The 23,168-nt window shown below is 35.4% G+C and overlaps 1 protein-coding gene across 1 annotated transcript in view; it reads left to right on the plus strand.

The window, feature by feature from the left end:
- PLA2G4A (phospholipase A2 group IVA) overlaps positions 1–23,168 on the plus strand; it is a 166,284-nt gene that overhangs the window by 76,482 nt on the left and 66,634 nt on the right. Inside the window, exons 6-7 of the mRNA XM_007480974.3 lie at positions 14,275–14,312; positions 18,642–18,783. Of these exons, the coding sequence (XP_007481036.2) occupies positions 14,275–14,312; positions 18,642–18,783 (180 nt within the window). The remainder of the gene's footprint in view (positions 1–14,274; positions 14,313–18,641; positions 18,784–23,168) is intronic.

A 23,168-nucleotide genomic window follows, 5' to 3' on the forward strand; every position in this document is an offset into this window, starting at 1 on the left:
GCACCTCCCCCATACTCTCCAGCAAGTTTCTGTCAGAGACTGTTTTCTGCACACAGTGGACCCTCTCTCCTCCTATCTTACAAAACCCAAGTCCTTCTGTCTCTGGGCTTGTCTCGCAATCCACTGAGCCATCTAGATGCCCCCTGAGTCTCAACTTTAAAAAAACTGGTGGAAATTACTTCTTTTTGACCCTCAGTGTTCTTATCTGCAAAATGAATGGGTTGAATTAGATAATCATAAGGTCCTCTCCAAAACAACTCATAAAACACCACAAATTTAAAAAAAAGCCAAAAGTCATATGATGCTTGGTTGGTTTAGAAACGACTTCAGTGGAAGGATTAATGATATCATTAGGTTAGTGTTTCTTCTACTGCTACAGATTCAATTGCACATTAAACTACAGATTTCACCTCACTGGGTATAATTTTCATCTACTTTTTTTCTCTTCATATACCATTTAAATCTGGTCTACATCACATTCTAGCAACTTTCTGGTTCATTTGTTATTTTTTAGTTTATTATTTATTATTTTCTAATTAATAGAAAAACATTCTGTATATCCATGTATTACCCACCATTCTTGCTATATGGTCTACTTTTCCAGTTTTTTTTTTTTACTTATGAGTCTACATAATACACAATACATCAATTATGCAACTTTCTGTTGCCACATAAACTTAACTGAAATTTTGATTTGCTGAATTATGGTGGTGGTGGTGTTTCTGTTTCTTGAAACTGATAAATTAGTTGATTCAAAATAATCACACCAGTGTGACACCAAATGAGGGATACATAAACAAAAATAAATGTAAAGTATTAGTATAAATTATATGACTTACATTGGAATATTGAAGTCAAGAGGGAGGCATAAAAGTGTATGTTATAATTATATAATGCTCTAATGAATAGCAAAATAACTGTTATCATTAGTATACCAAAAAAGATCCGCGTTGTTTATTCTAAATAATAAGAGAAAAGGAGGCAATGTGATAGAGTGGTTAGGAAGCTGATAGTCTGAGAGAACTGGGTTCAAATTTTGCCTCTGTTGGATATTAGCTATGTGATCTTAGGCAAATCAGTTACTGTGTCAGTGTGCCAGGTAGGATTGTAAGATGTTAAATTATAGAGTTGGTCATGATTTGTCTAAGTAAAGGAATTTAAAAATTTTCTCATTAATAATTTTTTTATCAGTGAAATCAGAGATCCAAACTGAAATAGACAAAAACACTCCTATATATGTGAGCAGATTCCTGGACAAGCCTCTCCCTTTGTCCATATTACCCTTATTTATCCATTTTTCTTGCAAATTTATTCCCTTTAGTCATCTTAACAATCTGGTTTGACCTGTTCTTGATGAAGTAATACTAGCTTTTCTGCCTCTTTCCAAGAACTCAAAAATAACCCTTGCAGTAATGTTTTCTAGAATTTTACTTGAAATTAAAGTAAGATTGATCATCTTTAGATTTCATCCTCATCTCTCTCTTTCTCTGAAAATCAGAACATTTGTCCTTTTTGAGTATTATGGAGCTTCTTTCAGCAAGCATGATCTTTCAAATATCTCCGGCTATGATTTGTCAGTCTCATCTACCAGGTGTTTTTCCTTCTCTTCACTATCCGAGGATACAGTTTCACCAACACTTGAGACTCATTTAAAGTAGCTTGATGCTATATTTCCATATGGTCACTTATTTTGAGTTTCTAGATCCTATTAACTATTTCCCCCCTTTTTATTTCACTGATCCTTTTCCTTTTATTTGAAAAAACACACAGAAATAAAATAATAATTGAGTACTTTAGTATTCTCACCATTTGCCAAAATAATCTTCTTATTTCTCCTTAGGAATAGACCTATTCCTTCTCTGATTCTTCTCTTTTCTTCAATATAACTACAGAATTCCTTCTTCAGTCATTAGCATTCACTATTAGCCTTAATTCATTTTACAATTTGAAACTTCTGATACTTTTTTTTATTATATCCTTACCTTCTGTTTTGGTATTGATTCCAAGGCAGAAGAGTAGTAAGGGCTAGGCAATGGGGGTCAAGTGACTTGCCCAGGGTCACACAGCTGGGAAGTATCTTGAGGCTAGATTTGAACCTAGGACCCCTGGCCTGGCTGTCAATCCACTGAGCTACCCAGCTTCCCCCCTTTGATACTTTTTAATAGAAGTAACCCATTCTTTTCTATTCATTCTGAGTTATTTGCCCTTATTTATATCTTCTATACATTTATCTTTAAAAATCTGAGTTGTTAGACGAGTTTCCTATGCAGACATACTAATCTATTGAAGAAGTTCCTCCATGACCTTTTCATCAGAATTATTTCAGCTTGTGTCTAAGAATTTTATTTTTGAAAATTTCTGACCACTTGACCAATTTCCTCTTAAAAAACACAATCAATTATCATCAACAAATTAAAGTGTTCCATTAATATTTCATTGGGAAATAAAAATCAGTGTGGGTTTTCAACAGCTATGTTAGAGACTCCAGGCTAAGATAGATTCTGTCAGTGTAGAAAAAAGTTTTAAGTAGGAGTCATAGTTTTCTTGAGAGGCTACCTTCACTCAATTTGGAGAAGTTAATCACCAAGTTGGTTTGAAAATAAAGAACTTATCAGCCTCAGGAAATCTTAAAATTTACCAAGTTAGGAGGAGTGAGAACCACAGTAATATTAAATCTCTTTAAGTTAGTTCAATAAGTCATGTATTTATTAGGCATGTACCTTAGTTTCCTCATCTGTAAAATGGTCCAGAGAAGGAAATGGAAAACTACTCTAGTATCTTTGCCAGGAAAACCCTAAATGGGGACAAGAAAAGTCATATATGACTGAAATGACTCAACAACATTTGCATAGCACTGTACTTGGTGATTATATAAAGATACCTTTGGAGAGCTTAATCAAGTACCAACCATTCTGGAGAGCCATTTGGAACCATGTCCAAAGGGCCATTAAGCCAGCAATACTAGGTCTGTATCCCAAAGAGATCAAATATGGAGGAAAACTACCTAATATTTATAACAGTTCTTTTTGTGGCGGCAAAGAATTTGATTAACTGGAGGAAACTGAAGGGATGTCCCTCAATTAGGGGATGACTAAAGAAGGTGTGATATATGATTCTAATGGAATACTGTCATGCCTTAAGAAATGATAGACAAAATGGTCACAAAAGATGCCTGGAAAGACTTATTGAAGTGATAAAAAGTGAAGTGAGCAGAATAGGAGATCATTGTATATAGTAACAGTAATAATGTATAATGATCAATGGTGAGTGATAACTTTGCAAGAATCCAAGATGATTCTAAGAGACTCATGATGAAAGTGGCTATCCACCACCATAGAAGGAGCTGATGGTGTCTAAATGCAGATTGAAGCATACCATTCTTCACTTTATTTCAGCCATGAATTTTTCTCTAATACAAGTGAGATGTTTCTTCTTTCACAATGTGATGAATAAGGAAATGTGTATTATTTGACAATGCATACACAACCTATATCATATTATCTGCCATCTTGGTGAGAGGGGAGGAATTGGAGGGAGGGAGAGGACATGGGAAACTGTCAGAAAACAATTATTAATAATTGTATTGACATGCCATTTGAAAAAATGAAAATAGAAAAAAAGTTTAACCAGGAAGAAGTGATAGATTTCAAAGATCTTTCTAAGGTCATGAGATATGTTTAGAGGATGTACTCTGAGAATTCAGGAGGAGGGATCATATTTAGCTATAAGGATCAGAGGAGGATGTATGTAGTGGCATTTAAGCTAGGCTATTTTATATGGGAAGGATTCTATCAGGTAGAGAAAAATTGGGATCTTTCTAGGTACAGTGAAAGACACAAAAAAGCAAGATAGTATGAGTGATTTGTTGAGGAGATGCATACTATTCCCAACTAATAGGAGTAGAGAATATGTAAAGGGAGTATAGTATGAGATCAGATAAGTAGTGTCATATTGTGTAGGGCCTTTAATTCCAGGTGAAAGTAGGCAATAGATAATCAATGAAGGTTTTTAAGTATTTGAATGACACGATCACATTTATGTCTTAAGAAAATTCATCTGATAGTGTATAGAATTGATTGCCGGAGTGGGGAGAGGTTGAAGGAGAAAGTGAGTATCTTTCATTAATGACCCAGGACATATGCTTAATTAGACAAGCACAGTAAAAATTTAAAGGGGTAAAGAATTCTAGACTAGAGAGAACTGGCTCATTGAATGTTGGCCCAGGTTGACTGAGGCAAGTGAACAGGCTAGGGATGCAAGTGAAGACAGCGTGAAAACACTGAAAGAGCAGAATGTGTTGGTGATGAAGGATATGAAGTTATAATCAAAATGAAAAGTAGGTTCATCAAAAATGATGGCATAAAAGAGGTAGAAATTGTTGGAATGTAAAGTCCATTTGGTAGAGACTTTGTAGTGTGAACCATGAGAGTTCTAAACTTGGAGAGATCCCTCCTGCCTGGACAGCTTAGGAAAGGCTTAGTAGAATATATTTATATAATTACACAATTTCCAAATTGGAAGAGGTCATAGAGACTATCAAACCTAATCAAAACTGAGAACAGTTCTTCATTATAATAATTGATAAGTAGGCATCTAATGTTTGCTTGACAACCTCCACTGAGAATGATTCATAACCTCAAAAGGCATTTTATGCTGTAGACTCACCAACAATTGAATTAAATGAGTCAAGCCATGCCTTGTGCATAATGCATAGCAAGCAACTAAATTCAGAAATGCTCTGCATTGATGTTATAGAAGATGTTAATTATGTTTGTTAAAACAGACCACTTTAGAGAAGCTTCAGAACAGGGTATATTTGGAATGTCTGTTTTTTTTCCCCCATTTCGAAACAAAGGAACATAGTAGAAAGACAGAGACCACTACATTTTATTAACTTCAAAAGAACCAATAAAATATTCTGCCTTTGAAGTTAGTCAGAGGGTGGACCTGTGGGTCCCTGAGTTTTCTTGATGAAATGAATCTGTTTTGGTGAATAAGTCATACCACCCAGATGTTTGGAGGAGTCAGTCACTAATTCAACATTTTCAAGTTAGAATGCCCTCTAGTATTATTGTTTAAAAATACATGTCTGTTAAGTCCTGGAATGTCTACCTCTTTCTGTTATTTTCCTTCCTTCATAGCCATTTAACTGTGATTCAGAAATAAGACTGTATCATGTTGCAATTTCCAAAAAACAGGTAAGGGAGAGGCTTCCTGAAATATGGTCATTTTGAAGGTAAAGGTTGAATGAAAATTCTCCTTATGATCAATCTAAGGATGATTATTACATGAATAAAACATTACATCAGTAAAGATAAAAACTTCCTGTCTACCTTCCTAGCAAAGTAATTGAGGACAAGTGGACAGTGTAGAAAAAAAGATAAAGAAAACAAGCAACTTATGATTGATTTTCAAGGTATTACCTGGGGATATCAGACTATGATGTGAACAAGACAGATATTGCCCTCATGCATAGTTCAAAACTGAAATAATAAAGAAGACTACTGTTATTATTTATGGATATTAAAAGTGAGCCACCCAAAGAGCCTTTTGTGCTAAGTATATTAATGAATTCATAGAACTTCAATAATTTTGGAATTCTGTAGCCCAGTTCAGAGCCAAAGAATTTTCATATAGTGAATACCTGAAGGAAATTCAAACATTACTCCAGAAAAGAAAATGAAATAAAGTATATAAAAGAGGGTCGTATAAAGAAAGCCAGATCTTGTTGGAAATAGTTTTTTTTTTTAGTTAAGTGGGAGAGTTTATTAATAGTTTTCTTGTGGAAGACAAGGACCAGTTTCTCACCATTTTTACTAAAAATATGAGTGAAGAAATGGTTTTAAATTAAGAAAGAATATGAATGATGGAATCTGGGACATGGAAGGAACCTCAAATTTCATCTTTTAAGACCCACTGTTATTATTCAGTTGTTTCAGTCATATCTGACTCTTCATGACAACATTTTGGGTTTTCTTGGAAAAAGTAATGTAGTGGTTTACCATTTCCTTCTCCAGCTCATTTTATAGATGAGGAAACTGAGTGAGTTACCCAGGGTCATATAGCTATTAAATGTCTGAGGCCAGATTTGAATTCACGAAGTCTTGACTCCAGGACCAGCACTTTATCCACTGTACCACCCTCTTACACGTGCCAATGTAGTAAAACTCTCTAAATATTCTTAAGTGGTCCTTTAGCATTCTCTAGATGATCACTGCCACGAGGGAGCTCATTCTTTCTTTGGGTAGCTAATTCTCTTTTTCTATAGTTTGAATTGCTAGAAAGATTCTCCTGAGACCAAGTTCAAATTTGATTCTTTACTGTTTCTAGCTTTGTATCTTATTTCTGCTCTCTGAGACTAAGCAAAACAAATTTAATTACATGACAATCTATGTTCTAATACATGATGACCTTTCATATATTTGAAGACAGATATCTCTTATCCATGCTAAACATCCTTTAACCAGTCTTCACATGGCATGAATTCAAAGCCCTGCATCTTCCTGGTTGCCTTCTTGAAGTGTATGCTATCAGATATATATGGTACAGGACAAAAAAAAAAGACAAAAAGAAGAAAGCTTTCATCTGCCGGAATGAACTTTGACCATTTTGAGTGTTTTCACCAAGACATCTTTTAATGCTATTTTTCACTGACTTACGTAAAAAAAAAATAGTTGGAGATATTTACTTCATAGAAGTGTTGGTATTTCTAGATGCCTTTCTTGACTTTAGAAAGAAATGGAAAGAATGCAAAGAAGAGCTGATTAAAGGGTTGTGTCAGAAAGAGAATGCTGGTCTGAAGATGTCAATGGATAAATTATAGCTTTTCTGTGCTTCTGTCAAGGTTGTGGTTCACATTTTATTTCAGTAAGGAGTAAAGACTCATACACAGATTATTTCTTTTCTAGGAATTGGCTGAAACAGACCTACTAATTAGCTATGACTTCATATAAGGAACAAATGTTTATATGATGTTTGAATTTTTTCAAAATTTAAGCAACATAACAGCTGCTAAGATATTTTGATGTTCTGGAAACAAACAAGATAGCAGTTTAATGGAAAGTCACCTCTTCTTGAGTAGTTGAATGACAAGGAAATTGCCTTTTTTACAAAATGGTGTGTGCGCGTGTGTAGAGTAAAAGACTATTAAGTCTTTACTTAAAAGTCACAACTACTTATTGACTGTAGGGGACTTAAGCTGAATGCTGGTAAATAGGAGTAAGGCACAGATTCACCATCAACTAACCACATTTTGAGTAGATGAGAAAGCCCACTAATCATAGACTGTTTGAGCTAAAGAATAGTTAGGTATTATAAACAGCAATAAAAATATTGTTTTAAGAATGACCTGTGCATTTCCATGTCCAGGAAAGAACTGATAAATAGAAATAAATAAGGCAGTTTAAATATATGTGCCTCTGTCAGATGATGCCTTCTTTAGTGGGGGGAAAGGAAAAGAGTAGACTAGGTAGTTTAATATAACAAAAAATTTTTAAAAGAAGAGTTTAGAAAATATTTTGCATTGTAACCCACTAATTAATTGCTTTGGACTATGAGGAAATTTTAGTCCACATATGGAGACTAGGCTAAACCCAGCTATAATTTTTTTTCCTGCCCAGTGTGGAGACCTCTAGCATAAAGAGATAATCTATAATATCTGAGACAGCTGATTTCCAGGAGCTAAGCTTATACAGTTAGGTTGTGAAATGGAAGGAGAATGCTCATGATCAGTGATTCCAGAAAATCAGCCAGTTTGGGTATAGGTGCAGAAGAAGCAGCAGATAACAGAAGAGTTAGAACCATTTGACCAGTGACCCAACTAATCTATGATGTTGAAGGAAAAGTAAACCCATTTTGCTTATAATGTCTACTTCAGTCAGAGTTGCATAGATTAGCATCTTGTTGCATCTTTCTATTTTTTCCAGTTTTTGCTATCTATTGGCTTAAGTGCTAATGATATTGTTTACTGTTGTTATATTTGCTTATTAGCTATGTTTTGTTTTTGTTTTTCATGCTTGTTAATTTTACTAGAGAAATATATTTGCCATTCATATATACACACATGATATGATCTGCATGTAATGTAGAAAATTACTGAAGTAGCACATTTCACTATTTCATGCATGCACTGTTCATGTGAATGTGATGTAGATGTCCTTGTGAAATGCTCACTTGATGATACTGGGGTAATCATCCAAAAATGAATTAAGTGCTGGTATTGTAATGAAAATGGGCAAAATTCCAATATTCCTCATATAACATATACATTCAGGCCCTTTGAGCAAGGAGAACAATATATCCTGTGCCCATGATTACTTTTTTATCTCTTTGAATTATGAGTTTCCTCTGTGCCCTTCAGTAATAATTGAGAGAAAATAGAAAAGTGGATGCTAATAATCCGGGCATATAATCCTGAGAGGGTATTTGAATTGCCTCCTTTTCTGAAGTTCTTTGTAATAATAGCTAGCATTTATGTAATGTAGGTTTGTAAAGTACCTTACAAATATGTCATTTTATCCTCACAGAAATAACCTGAGGAGGGAGTTGTTGCTGTTATTGCATTTTACAAGTGAGGAAACTAAGGCTAAGATCAAATGACTTGCTAAGGGTTGGTCAAGCACCATTTATTAAGTGAAATTATTAATGTGCATTCTTGGTGATTTCTGATTTACAAGGGGGAAAAAGTCATATGATAGGATAGAAGATACAGTTTTTATGCTTTGGAATCCACACTCACTTTTTCATTAAAATGATTTTGAAATTCAGATGACCCTGCTTGTCTCAGGGGAATGAGAACAGCAAAGACTGTGACTTTGGCAGTTAATGTTTCAAAGACAGGAAGATTCAAAGGCCAAGATCACTTAGAGAAACACTTTATCTTCCTTGAGTCCATTACTTTGTGTTAGTGATAAGACTGAATCCAGCATTGTAGACAAGCCCTTGTTTTTGGACCAGAGATAGGAACAGAGATTATGTGGAGAAATGATTCCAACTTTCTTACATTGATAAATATTTTGCCTCTCTCTATGATTATGACCTGAGAGGAAATTATTTCACTCTTTTCTTGTCCCACACTTATCTTGGTTTTGGTTTCTGTACCTGAGACAGAATGCCAGCATACTATCTCATGCCTTTCCCAGGAGGCTTGGGCATGTGGGATTAGAATGTCCTCTTGTCACTCTTGAAGATCTAAGGGGACAATGGAGGATGAGTGCTTAAAGAAAGATACTCCCTGTCCTCAAGAAGCTTGAATTCTGAAAGGAGAAGCAAATGTGCAAGTGGGTAATGTTCCTGAGGACAGATACACAGAGATTTAGGAGCAGAACACAGAAAGGACTGAAGACTTACCTGGCTTGGGTGCTTTCCTTAAAATGGAGATTCTGAGAGGAACTAATCATTTGGCTGAAAAGACACTGGGATGGAGTGTGCTTCCAGTATAATCAAGTATAAACAAGAATGTACTAAGAATTTACTTGTGCCAGGAACTGATCTAAACTGGGAATATAAATAAAAGCAAAAAAGTAAGGCAATCTCTGTACTGGAAGAGTTTACATTCTTGGAGGAGTGGGGGAACACCTAAATTGAATCTGAAAGGTGAAAGGAGGTATACCTCTGTAGGGCCATGTTAAGGAAAAATATTCAGAATATCATTAGTAGAACTGAGAGAGAAATGAAAGCATAAAGATGACTGGTCTGAGCTTTACTTTAAGACAGAACTGTTCTGTGAGGAACTGACCAACCAGAGAAAGGTGTTCTGAGGTGAGAAGGACACAAGGCCACTGGACAGAGAAAGAAGTCCAGTCTTTCATGATTAGAACTGGGAGAGGAATGAGCCATTAGTTGAGAGAGAAAAACTCCAGACCAGGTCATGATTCCTGGACTAACTACAAGGAAAATTAAAAGTAGATATATTTTAAACAATATTCTGCTTTATCCTTTGTTGATTTTACACTTCACTGAGGGAGGAAATGGGTTTAGTCTTGACTGTGGGGGGAGTATTTTAGTATTTACAGGATAATCATTATTAATTATAATATGGCCAGTGGAATACTGTAGTGTTTTAGGAAAACTATTCCATTCATGAGAGAAATTGACTTGGACTTTGGGCCATTGGTTAATAGTTCCCATTCACCACCACCTGGTGGACACAATAGATATTGCACTCCCTTGATGTACAAGTAATATAGTAACATACTGTCATCCTGCAGGCTTAAGTAAGGCAACCCTTGAGTCATACAATTCAAGGGCCCCAGGGGGAGGGGACAATGTTACAGCTGTCTCATCATGGTGTTTCTTATTTTCATTTTCTTGAACCACTCTCTTTTTGTCAACTAATTATGTAATTTATTTTTAACAAGAGATGAAAAATCAAAAGGACAAGGAAAGGAATAAGCCTTTATGGGCATACATTGTGCCAAGCACCATGATGTGTTTTACAAATATTACTTTGATCTTCACATGATTTTCATCTTCATTTCACAGTCAAAGGAATTGAAATACAAGGTCATGTAGCTTGTGTCAGAAGCCAGTTTTGAATTCGTTTTCCTGATTTCAGGGTATCCGCTCTAGCCACTGTGCCACCTTTGGCAAAAGAATAATTATAGCAGTCTTCATATGTTTATTTTTATATAGACATTATCTATATTTGTAGCTATCTAGGTCTACATTTTTGTCTCTATCTATTTTTAGTATGTTATAGTAGAAAGTAACCTGTACTTGGAATTAGAAGACCTGGATTCAGGTCTAGCTTTCACACATTAACTTTGTACTATTGAATGAGTCACTTGGTTTTGAGCCTCATTTTCCTCATTCATAAAATGAAGATAGTTATTCATAAGGAAAATAATAAAAATAAATTATAAAAAGTAAAATATTATTATCATGGTTAGATAAATATGCTCATGTGTCAGCCATTATTTCTATTTAGAAGAGAAAATCTTAAGTGGACCCTGTGGATAGAGCACTGATCCTGAAGACAGGAAAACAAGAGTTCAAATCTGGACTTAGATATTGACTAGCTGTATGACTTCTGGAAAATCACTTGACTTTGTTTGCCTCTGTTTCCTCAAGTGCAAAATGGAGATAATTACAGGACCTACCTCACAAGATTTTGTGAAAAATTAAATGAGATAATATTTGTAAAGGGCTTAGCACATAGGTAGGTGCTATAAACTTATCCCCTTTCCCTTACTTCCTTGTTTTTCATTGAATGGATAATTTAGGTCTTAACACAAATGTTTGGTTTGAGCAATGAAGTATTTGCTTAATTGAGTTGAATTTTGGTTGTGAGGGGCAGCAGATAAGAAATTATCCTCAAGAGTCTGTTAGACCTGGGTTCAAGCCCTCTGACACATGCAGATTGTGAGGGCAAGTTGCTTAACCTCTTAGTTGTAATGGAGGAATTAGTTGGTGGTAAAAGGGATAGAGGAGGAATGGAGATCTCCCCCTGAAAGCAGGATCATGGAGATGCAGCTGATGTTTAAAGTTGTATCAAAGAGAGAAAGAGATAGATAGATAGATAGATAGATAGATACATAGATAGATAGATAGAGAGAGAGAGAGAGAGAGAGAGAGAGAGAGAGAGAGAGAGATGGAGTGAGTAGTTTTCCCCTTCAGCCTTCCCTCCTCAGCTATGACTACTCTCACAAACTGGCTCTTGACTTCCTCCTTTACTAGAGCCTAAAGGTTTCTTCTCAGGAAGATTACTCTCCCCCTTCAAGCTGTCCCACTCACACTTGAGTCACTTTGGGAAAGGACAGCAACTTTATTATAAATTAAGTCAGCTAGGTTAACAAAAAGAAATGGCTAGCAGGAAGGGAATTGGTGAGGAAAGTGTGGAAAGGTGTCCCTTCTCTAACTACCCCTTTCCTTCCCTTCTTGAGTTGGGGAATTCTGGCCTTGGCAGCCTGGGCCCCCTGAGAGAGAGTCAGGTTGACTGGCCCTAGTCTTTGGCCCCCTGGCCTCAGTTCAGACCCAGGCCACCAGGAGCTGTGAGATAAGTTTGATGGAGGCTCAAATGTCTTCTTCAGCTATCCCTTCAGTTGGCTATTGGGGTGGGGGTGGAGATGTCCATTTACCAGGAGAGGAAAAGATGAGAATCTCTTCAGGAGAAAGGTTTGGTCAGACCTCCCTCCCAGGCTTCTCAAGGCTGAGAGAGATCTAACTGAAATCCCAGTCAGAATCTTCTGGCTTCCCAACATTCCAGACCTCCTGGGACCCTTCCCCCATTGAGATGAGCAGATCCATCAACACCAGCCTGTCACTCTTTTCCTTGAGTGCAAAACCTCTGTCACATAGTGCCCCTCTAAGAATATAAAAGGCAACTCTATAAGAATATAAATGTTGCAGAGAAGATCTGACCAGCATTGGTGGAAGGTATTTTTCTATTTTGATGAAATCAGAGTTCTAGTCTCTATCCAAAAATGTGATTGGAGATGAAACTGTATTCTGTATTAACTCAGTAGAGGGTGGTATCTTTTGTAAAGGCTTTACAAACACAACAGATTCTCCTCCTTGCCAGAGTATGATTGGCTTGCTGATTGATAGACACCTTGAAGTCCTTTCTAACTCTCATTTTATATACTATATACTATGATGCTCCAGCCCAAGTGCCTACTTCCTATTCTCCCTATAGGACTTTTCATCTCTTATATTTGTAACTTTACAAGGCTGTTTCCCATGCATGGAGCACACCTTGTCAACTGTCTCACAGAAGACCCAAATCTCTTGAGGTTTTCTTTTGGGCACAAATTTCTACTTGAGGCCTTTCTTGACATCTCCAGCTGGTCTCTCTCTTTGGAAATTATTTTGTATTTATTTTTATAATTCTGGTGCTTTCCCCACAACCAAGCAGAGTATAATGTACATGGGAAATCCTTACTAAATGCTTATTAGGTTCAATCTCACATCCATTTCTTATTGGCCTCTAGAACTACTTTTATTCTGATCCATCCCCCCCCCCTTTCTCTCTTTTATAAGTTTCCTACTGAAAGCACCCAGGACTGTTTTCTCCTGAAACATCAGGGCTAGAATGTTCTTTCTTTCTGGGAGAACAGTGAGTACGGTACACTAGTTCTTGTTACATTTGTACAATTCCAAGCAAAGGTGGAGTTCCTAGGTTCTTAGGTGTCTATGGCTCCTGAATAAAGAATCTAGGGTTGGGAGAGTGGGAGAGATACAACCACTTGACATTCTAATAGCTATGACAATGTAAAAGAGGTAATGTAGAGTTCAGATGCATGTGAGAGAAACAACTTCTATAGGAATTTGTTTCTGCCTCACAGGAAGCACCACCTGTACCCAGTTCCATCTGAATTCCAGGAAGGTGAAGAGAGCCCAGGAACAGAAGGTTTCATTCACTTTGTGTCAGGGCATAGTCACTAGGGTAGTCAGTCAATAAGAATTTACTAAATGTTTAAAATATGCCAGAAACATTATACCTAAGATAAATTTGTGATTATCCTTGATAGCAAGAGAATTTTGATTAGTTTTTTTTTTAACCATTACTTCTGTCTTAGAATCGATACTAAATATTGAATCTGAGGAAGCAGAGTAAGGCTAGGTAAGTAAGGTTAAGTGACTTTCCCAGGGTTACAGAGCTAGGGCATGTCTGAGGTCAAATTTGAACCCAGGTCCTCCCAATTCCAGGCCCAGCCGTCTTTTCCATTTTGCTACCTAGCTTTCTCTTCTGATTTGTTCTTGTTAATCAGGTGAGTGAACCAAATGCATTTATTAAACAATCAATATTTTCAAGCCTTTTATTTCAACTTTTATCCTAGATATCCTCTAAACTGATATAAAGACAGGACTCTTGGGAAGACTCAAGAACAAATGGCAATTGTATCTGTCCACTCAGATTTGCTCTTGCTTTGTGATTACATATATAAATTTCATGAGAATAGAACAAACCAAAGAATGGTTATACTGGGAAGACTTAATGGAACTCTGGGAAAAACAAACAAACAAACAGACTCAGAATTGCAGCGCTGGTTCCTCTTTGACATGTAAATCCCAGAAGACATCTGCCTTTCTTGTTCTTTGGATCCCAACTCTCATCTTTACTTCATTTATTAAGGGGGAGACCTATAAGTCTATGCTAGATGGCTATTTGATTAGTCAATTTACACTCCAACTAAACTTCCTCCACAAAACAATAGCAAGCAAAAGGAGATCCATTTGGATTTACTAACATTTTATTAGTCTCTTTAAAAGTATTTGACATAAAATTGTCATTTAAGTGTCCTCATATTTTTAAGTGTCCTATCTCTTTTTTAGGTCACTGAAATGATTTTGGAAGTAGCCCTTGAAGTCTGGTAAGTGTTTCCTTTCATTTAAATGAAAATATATCAAATGACTGATTTGCTTAAACTGTAAAATCAACATCTTACATGTTTTTCATCATTTAGGAATGGATTAACTTTTTAATATTTCAAAATGGGCACCTAATTTATTCGTGCTTCTTTTTTCTCCAACCCAACATGACTATTTTTGACCCTTAAGAGTTCTGTGATTAAAAAAAACGGATTTGAATTGGATGTTTATGGTTGGGTTTAAAACTGTGCAGTGGCTAAGTGAATTGTTTAAGGAAGGACTTCTCGAAATGTGGTCAATGGAACTGGTCCAAAAAAGTAGCCACACATAAATAGATGTGTATTTTCCATTGCAAATTTGATACTATATGAAAAAAAAATGCAGAACTGAACTCAGAGATTAGGTGGCCCATCGAACCTTATCCCACACCAAAGTTGCTGGAAGTCAGAGGGCCAGAATTATAAATTCATAGAATACAATCTGGTAGAGCAAGCCTTGACATTATAAATATTATGTTCTGGGCCAAGTGCTCATTCTAGAAAAGCACTGAGTATGCTATAAGAAGTCTATTTCCTTTTGAATTGGACTAAAGGCCACAAAATTTCCTTCCTATTCTTAGAATGATGAGAAATCATTATTTGCTCAGTCTTTCTTAGAAGATAAAGAGTCTTCTTTATTTAAACATCTTACTAATTAATTTAACCTTGTTTTTCTTTTCATTTATTCGAAGGTATATCAATGGTCTCACATTCATTCTCATAGTGAATTGTACAAAGGCATTGCTTTTTTTTAAAACTAAGCTTCATCATTTGATCAACACAAAGATTTAATTTAAAACTTGTTCTTATAAATCTCCATATTGCATGAATAGTCACTTGGTCCCTATTAAACACTCACAATGTGCCAATCACTGTGCAAAGCAACTCATAGTAAAGAGAAAAGAACAATGGACTTGGAGTGAGGAACATGAGCTTGCATCTGGGTTTGAATTTATGTCTCACTGACTCCAAGCCTAGCCCTTTATCCACTGCTCCTTCTTTCATATATCCATCTGCTCCATTGAGATAGGCTTCTTTTTGCCTCATCTGAGCACTTTCTATTGAGAGACCTGTATTCTGAATTGTAATCAAGTGGGCTTTCTTGTTAGGACAATATCATGTCGAAGGGAAGATCAATGCTGTAGTAGTGATATTTTGCCTGCTCAGTTTTCACTGAAATTTAGTGAACCAATGCAGTGGACTAAGGAATATCTTTAGTGAGCTACCTTTTATAAGTCAGGGACACTTTTGTCAGTGCTGTGATGCCGATGAACACCTTCTCAGAATAGTATTTTTTAATGTAAAAGATTATAAAGGGCACCATTTATATTAAAAAAGCATTACTATGTATAAAATGTATTATTATGTGTGTTAGTATAATATTCTATATGTTACATATACTATTGTTATATACAATACTTCTAGTATTACATATGACATTACATTGAATTATTGCAGATATTAAATTATATAGTTAGTATATTTCTAAACACATGTAGCCATACACATATATACACACTTACACAGGTTCACAGATCCCAGGTGTAGAACCTTTGTAAGTTTAGATAGCAATAATAATAATAACAACAACAACAATGCTGTAGCAGCTCCTGCTGTTGCTGATAATTGTAGCTAACAATTATAGAGTGGTTACTATGTACTAGGCACGGTGCTAAACAACTTATAGTTTAGATAGTTAGTTGAAACAATATTTTTTTGTTCTGAGATTCGGCCTTTGTTGATATTTTTGTAACTCACACACAATTTAGCAATGCAGTTGAATGATCTCACAAAATGCCCATGACAGAACCAGTTAAGAGGTTCAGTGGCTGGAGAGCCAGGCTTAAAAATGGGTGATGCTAGGCTCAAATCTGTCTTCAGATACTTCCTAGCTTTGTGACCCAGAGTAAGTCACTTGAATCTAATTGACTAGCCCTTCCGTTTTTCTGCCTTGGAACTGATGCTTCATATAGATTCAAAGACAGAATGTAAGAATGTTAAAAAAAAATTCCCAAGATATGGTCCTATAGGTCTTATCTCTCTTTGGGGGAGGAGGAAGGTGAGACTAATAGGAAGAGATGATGAACGAATACATACCAAGGAAGTGTTAGAACTAGGATTAAAACCAGGTCCCTGACTCATCCCAGCACTCTCTCTTACCACAATGTGCTGCCTTTCCAATGTGATATTGTTCCAGGTAGATTGTTAAATATACTAAAGAATGTTAATACCAAGAAGGTTCTTATAGATCACTTTGTCCAATATACTCATTTTAAGGTTAAAATTTTGTCTTGGGATTGAAGTTATTTACTTGATATCACTCAGCTAGTAACAACAAGAAGCCATGCATCCAAATCCAGATTGTCACCATTTTACTATTCCTCCTTCTTAGCACCTAGTCTAAAAATTCAAAAGAGCATACAGATTTCTCAGTTGGATAAACAGACAAATTCATTGAACAGATTATAAGTAAGAGGTCTGAATTCTGACAGTTTTAAAAATGGCTGAAAATAAAATTATGTATTATTTTATTTTAAAAATTGGAAATGTTATTAAGCACTTCATAAGAGCATATGTGTGATGTATTAGACAGAGTAACAGATACAGAACCAGTAAGGTCTGGGTTCAAATCCTACAATTAATAAATACTGCTTGAGTGATCTTGATTAAAGCATTTAAACTCTTAATAGATAGATGTCAAATATATACTGTGTCCCACAACATTTCTGAGTGGCCTGACCCAGATTAAACTATAACTGGGAAATAGTTAATGAAATAAAAATGCAATGCAAGTTAAATAATGTTAATATATGCTTTCTTTTCAATATGTACCTGTTAGGATCTTTATATGTAGTCTGGCAGCTTGTTTTTCATTACAGTTGGTCATACTGCCCTAAAACAACTTTCTAAATATAAAAACTTGCAAGAGGTAGAGGGAGATTTTCCCATTTATAGTTCTTACCCATTTACAATTGAGTTCTATCAGTGAAAATTCAAGTTGAGTCCTTCACCCTTTTAAGCACCTTATTAATTGTACAAACACATTTTGGACTTTGGGATAATAATGTTTTTCCTTTAAGAAAACATCAAATCAACATATAATGTGATTCACCAACTTATAGGATAATATTCAATTGGTTTGAATTTTAAAAGGATTTCATAGTCATTGATGTTTACTCATTGTGCAGCTATTGGAGACCATAAGAATAGTATATAAACTATGAATTCTTTTCCAAACAATTCAAGTTTTATTTGTTAAGCTCCATAAATTCTTTTATATCTTTTAATTTTTCAAGAAAAAAAAACATAGAATGGTTAGAAATGAAACCAGATTTCCATTTATTTAAAAGAGATTTAAATTTTAAAGTTGTGTCTAATATTTATATTTCTAATGTCATACTTAACATTTTAAATTTGAACGTATTATTAACAATTTAACAATGTAAAACAGAGTATTGGCATGGCATAGTGAACAGTTGTAAACCTCGGAGGCAAAAACCCTTGGGTTGAAGTCCTGGCTCTGTGTCCCTGGGCAAGTCACTTAGCCTAACAACCTTAAGTAACTCCTCAAGACTAGAGGATTTCAGAGAAGGGAGATGGTGACTTGTGATGGTAAAGGGAATTTCCATGTGTGGGAATTCCTTGTCCTAATGAAATCCCAGGAATAGCTATCATTTTGACATAAAAGAGTAAGAATAACAATAGACATACTTTATTACTATAACAGTTTATCATTTCCACTGTATTTTCACATATTTTATATGATTTGGTACTCACAAAAACCCTATTATGTCCACAGGATAAGTATTATATTCATGTTATAGATTAAGAAGTTGAGAATTAGAAAAATATAGTGATTTGACTAAGGCCATAATCTAAATTCAAGGTAGAATTGGGACTTAATTCTAGCTTTCCTGACTGAAATTTCTGCTATATTCATATGGTGTAACATCAAGGATAACAGAGCCTTACTGCCCTTCAAGAAATGTCTGCCTTACTTATTGGATGTTTCTTAAAACTTTATAATTAGGGTTCAACTTCTTTGAAGTCCATTAAAATGTAAAGGCATCAGAACAAGAAGTATTTTAGTACTTTAGGTTATTTTTCAGCCACTGAGTTTTTAATTCTTTCCAAAGAATAAATCTTCAAAGAGGGCAGAGAATGTGTGGTCACTGGGCATCAATGGGTATTGGGAAGGCATATAAAATGGTGGTGGTGGAGCAACAAAGACAAATCACTCTGCATTTATCAAAAAGTTGAGGTATTCATGTCCTTATCTGTTTTACACACTAGCTCTTCTCCTGACCTTCGATTTAGTATGGCTCTGTGTGATCAGGAAAAAATCTTTCGACAACAGCGAAAAGAAAATATCAAGGAGAGTATGAAGAAACTCCTGGGCCCAAAGAAGAGTGAAGGCCTGTGCTCAGCACGTGATGTGAGTTGGAACATTTAACCTAATTGCTCTTTTCTTTAAGAGGTTTAAACAGGTTCCCCATTGGATCTGTTCTCCAGAATTTGCCACTGTAGGACGAAAGTTATGCCCATGAAAGACACAATTTCTTTAGTGCTTTCGAGTAGGTATAGACACTTGGCAAGTAGGAACTTTTATCTGGCAATCCTGAAATTAGATGGAGACTTGACCTGTGATTTCATTGCTACAGGGAACTCCCAAATGAGGAAATTCCCTTTATCCCTGCAGGCGAGAATCACATTTATAGTCTTAGAGACTTTTCCTAGAGCACTGAAAGTGATTTGTCCAGGGTTGCACAACCAGAGTGAATCAAAGGTGAGACTCAAACCTTGGTCTTTCTGGCTTCCATCTGGTTGTCCAGCCACTAGCCAGACAGCTAAAGGAAGTATTTTGTTTTTGTTATTTGCTGTTTTTAGTCATGTCCAATTCTTCATGACCCCATTGAAGTTTTTCTTGGCAAAAATAGTGGAGTGGTGAGTCAAACAGGGTTAAGTGACTTGCCCAGGGGCAAATACCAACTAAGTGTCTGAGGCTAGATTTGAAGGGAGGAGAAGTGTCTTTCTTACTTCAGCCGGGACTCTTATCTGCTTCGTCATCTAGCTGTTCCATTGAAGGAAGTATCCCTTTGGACAAAGTGTCCCATAAAACTTACTGTAGTTTAAGGTTAATGCTTTAAATTGCACTTTCTTTGAGGACATCCTATATGAGACCCAGGTGTTATTTTGGAAAGCAGCAAGAGATAGAAGAGAAATGTTTAAATAAACATTTTTAAATCTGCTTTAGCATGTTACAGAGGAAAAGACAGGTTTTCTCTCTTTTTTAAATGCCTGATAGTATTTTATAAGAAAGTCCTTTGTTCCCCTATGACGAAACTCTAGGTTAGGTATTAGTAGTATTAATCTGCCTTTTACAGTCTCAGAGTGATGATTAGAGTGAGAATTCAAACCCAGGACTCTTATCTCAATATTCAGAGTTCTTTTTACTATACCATACCATTGTCCACATTCATGTGTTTTTCCTTTTAATAGGACTCTATTTCTTCTCTGGACTGTAAGCAAATATTTGTGATTTCTTTATAACTTCTTACCCTTTAGCAATTAAAAAAATGTACTTATGGCGTAATTTTCTGAAATTGCTCTAAGACTGAAAAAAAAATTCTAGGAATGACACCTGCATTCCAGACTTCACTATATATAGTGACCGTAGGTATTAGGTATTACCTAATCTGATCTGGTGAAAAGGTTTAAAAAATAAAACTGTTAGTGTCCAGAGGAAGCAGTAGTCAAGGGTTATATAAAGGTCTCTTCTCTGGTCTTAGGATTCAGTGTAAAGTTTTACTTTTCTTTACAAAATGCCTACTTTTAGAAGTTGAAAAAGAATGTTAGAGCTAGAAATAGCCTTAAGAAAAAATCTAATCTAAATCCCTCACTTTCTGAGGCAATTCAGTATAGGAGAAGGTTATTGGCTCTGGGATCAGAGGATCTGGGTTCAAATCTTGTCCATGATAGTTATTTCCTATATGACCTAGAGTAGGTCAGTTAACTTCTCTGAGTCTCAGTTTCCTCATCTGTCAAATGAGAGGGTTGTACTAGGTAAATGCCAAGAATTCTTCCAGCTTTAAATTTATAATTGGGTGAAGAAACTGAAACTCAGAGTTTTGACCAAATCATATGGCTAGTAATTGACAGAACTGAGATTCAAACTCAGGGCTCTGACTTCATATGTAACGATTTGTTTACAGTAACCCATTTCTCAGGGGATTTGGGACAAATTATTGACCCAGTATTGTTCAAAGGCAAAACCCAATACCAGAGTCCAATTAATGGGCCTTACTGAGTTAGGTCAGTTATATAGAAAAATGACTCGTGATTTTATATATCTTTCTATATGTGTGGATCTACATGTGTATGTGGATATACATGCATAATATGCATGGTATATGTGTTATATGTGAATATATTCTCTATATATCTAAATCTGTTTTAGCCTATTTCATTTATATCTACTCATACCTATACCTATACTTCTATCCATATCTATATCTTTTTTCTCATCTCTATCTATCTTCTCTCTATTTCTCTGGGTATAGTAACAGGAGAGGTAGTGAATTGGAAAGGTGGAAAGGAAGGAGGGTGAAGATCAAATGCGTTCTGGTGGATACAGTTTCCTTGGGTATAGGGACACAAAGTCCTTTGTTGTCTCCCCAAAGCAGGCCAGACAATGAGAAAATCTAGGAGAAGTAAGGACTATTTTAGGAAAATAGTGGATATTCAATATAATACAAATTGATGAGCAGATACTTAATAATTTGAATTGTATTAAAATAAATTATTAAATTAAATATCTGTTAAGTTTCAAGCACCTTGCCTGAGGACTCAAAGACAGAAATGAAAATAGTCCCTGCCCTCAAGGGGGAGAGGAAGAAAGAAGGACAAATAAGCTTTTATTAAGTGCCTGTTGTGTATCAGGAGTCTTGGAGGAAGCTAGAGATTCCAAATGGTAGCAGGGAGGAGAGAGAGCTTTGGGAAGAGTCTATACAAAGAGATGAAGAAGGTAATAATGTCAAGTACAGGTAACAGCAAGAAGACCCATTTGGCTGGACCAGAGCAAGCAAGAAGGGAAGTAGTGAAGACTTCGCTGGGAAAGGTTGGCTAAGGAGAGATTATTAAGAGTTTTTTAAAAGGCTAAAAAAGTTTGTATTTTTTACTACAGGTAATAGGAAGATACTACTAAAAGTAGTTGCTATGGCTGAAAATGCTGCCATAAATATTTTAGTTTACCTGGGTTTTTAAATTTAAATTTTATTTTATTTCAATTTATTTATTTTTAGTCATAGTCAGTGGCATTCTTGAAGCAAAGAAACACTAGCCTTTATATGTATGTATATATATATATTTTTTTTCTTTTGTGAGTCACAGGAGCAGAAAATGCTATTTTCTGAACTAAATTCTTGTCACTCTTCCCCTCAAGAGCTAACATTGTGAGTCATAGTTGTGACTTGAGTTCCTTTGTAGGTCTCTCTCCTCAGGTTTTGGCTGAGGTTCCACTAGAAGTGTAATATATCTTTGATATAATTAAAAAAGCATCCAACTTTGTGGAAATTGGACACTGCTTTACAGAAAACATAATTTCCATTAGTAGGAGAAAACGGTCTGTCTCACGTAGCTCATGCTTAGTCAGAGTTTATTGTATTCAGCATTCAGCAATATTCGTGAAGGAAATTCTGTTTTTCTTTCTCCCTTATGCACTGAGAGTCTCTTACGTTTGTATATTTGGAAGGGGTTGCTGGAATAGAACCATTTAAAAAACTTTTTTGTCGTAGACTCATTCTTCTCTCTGCCAAAAGTGTTGCACATAGATGTAGTAGGCACCACCTATTACCAGAATGAGAGTAACATGTTTTTAACTTGATGATCACTATTATTATTCATGTAATACTTTTGTATACCATAAAACATATTTAAAATATAATTTAATCCATATACATTAATGGGTTCATTTCTTTTCCTAGAGTAGATGAAGGATATTGGAATCTCATGGCAGTTTGCCAACTTGAGTTTTGGGGAATTTGTCTTTATGGAGAATTATTTCTATCTCTCAGTGCTATTATGACATTGCATACTAGTGTACAGTGGAAACATAGAGCAAAATCTTTACTCTGTGGGACACTTGTGTCATTATTTGTATTCTTAATAACCAAGTTTATCCAATAGGCATAGGTTCCCTTTCATAAGAAGCAAAATATTTTCTATTTTAACTGCTTGAGATTGAAATATTAAAAAAAATCTTCCTTGCCTTTTAAAGCAAAATTTAAACCTTTTCTGAATTATCTGCATTATTATTAAAATAAAAAACAAATATGATATTGACATTAAATAGATCCCGACTACTTTGTTTTTTTGAGTTCATGTGTCTGCTTTTTAAAGGTTTTCTATTTCTTCCTTTGATATGATACTGTCGTTACTTGTTCTTTTCAGGTCATCTGCTTTGATAGCACCCTGTTGCCCAGATTTAATTTGGTAATTACAAAAAGATTCAGTTTAAGTCACTTGTAAGAAATGTATATAATGTAAAAATAGAGTCAGAACTGAAGGTTTCTGTGACTCTCCAATAAGTGAAAGTGCAACAACCCCCATTCTATTTTGTAAATTCTCTTTTGGTGGTTGTCATACTTTGTTTATTGCTTTGGCCTCAGTTTGAAATTGACAAGGTTACCATTAACTAAATTTCAAATATATAAAATAATATTGTAGTCCTTAAAGGAGACAATTAGACATTTATTACATTCTCTAGCAGAAATAACCCTGTTTTGTGGAATATTCAAGAAGAGAAGAAAAGGATTTATTTCC

The sequence above is a fragment of the Monodelphis domestica genome, chromosome 2, assembly GCF_027887165.1.
Source record: "Monodelphis domestica isolate mMonDom1 chromosome 2, mMonDom1.pri, whole genome shotgun sequence".
NCBI lineage: Eukaryota > Metazoa > Chordata > Mammalia > Didelphimorphia > Didelphidae > Monodelphis > Monodelphis domestica.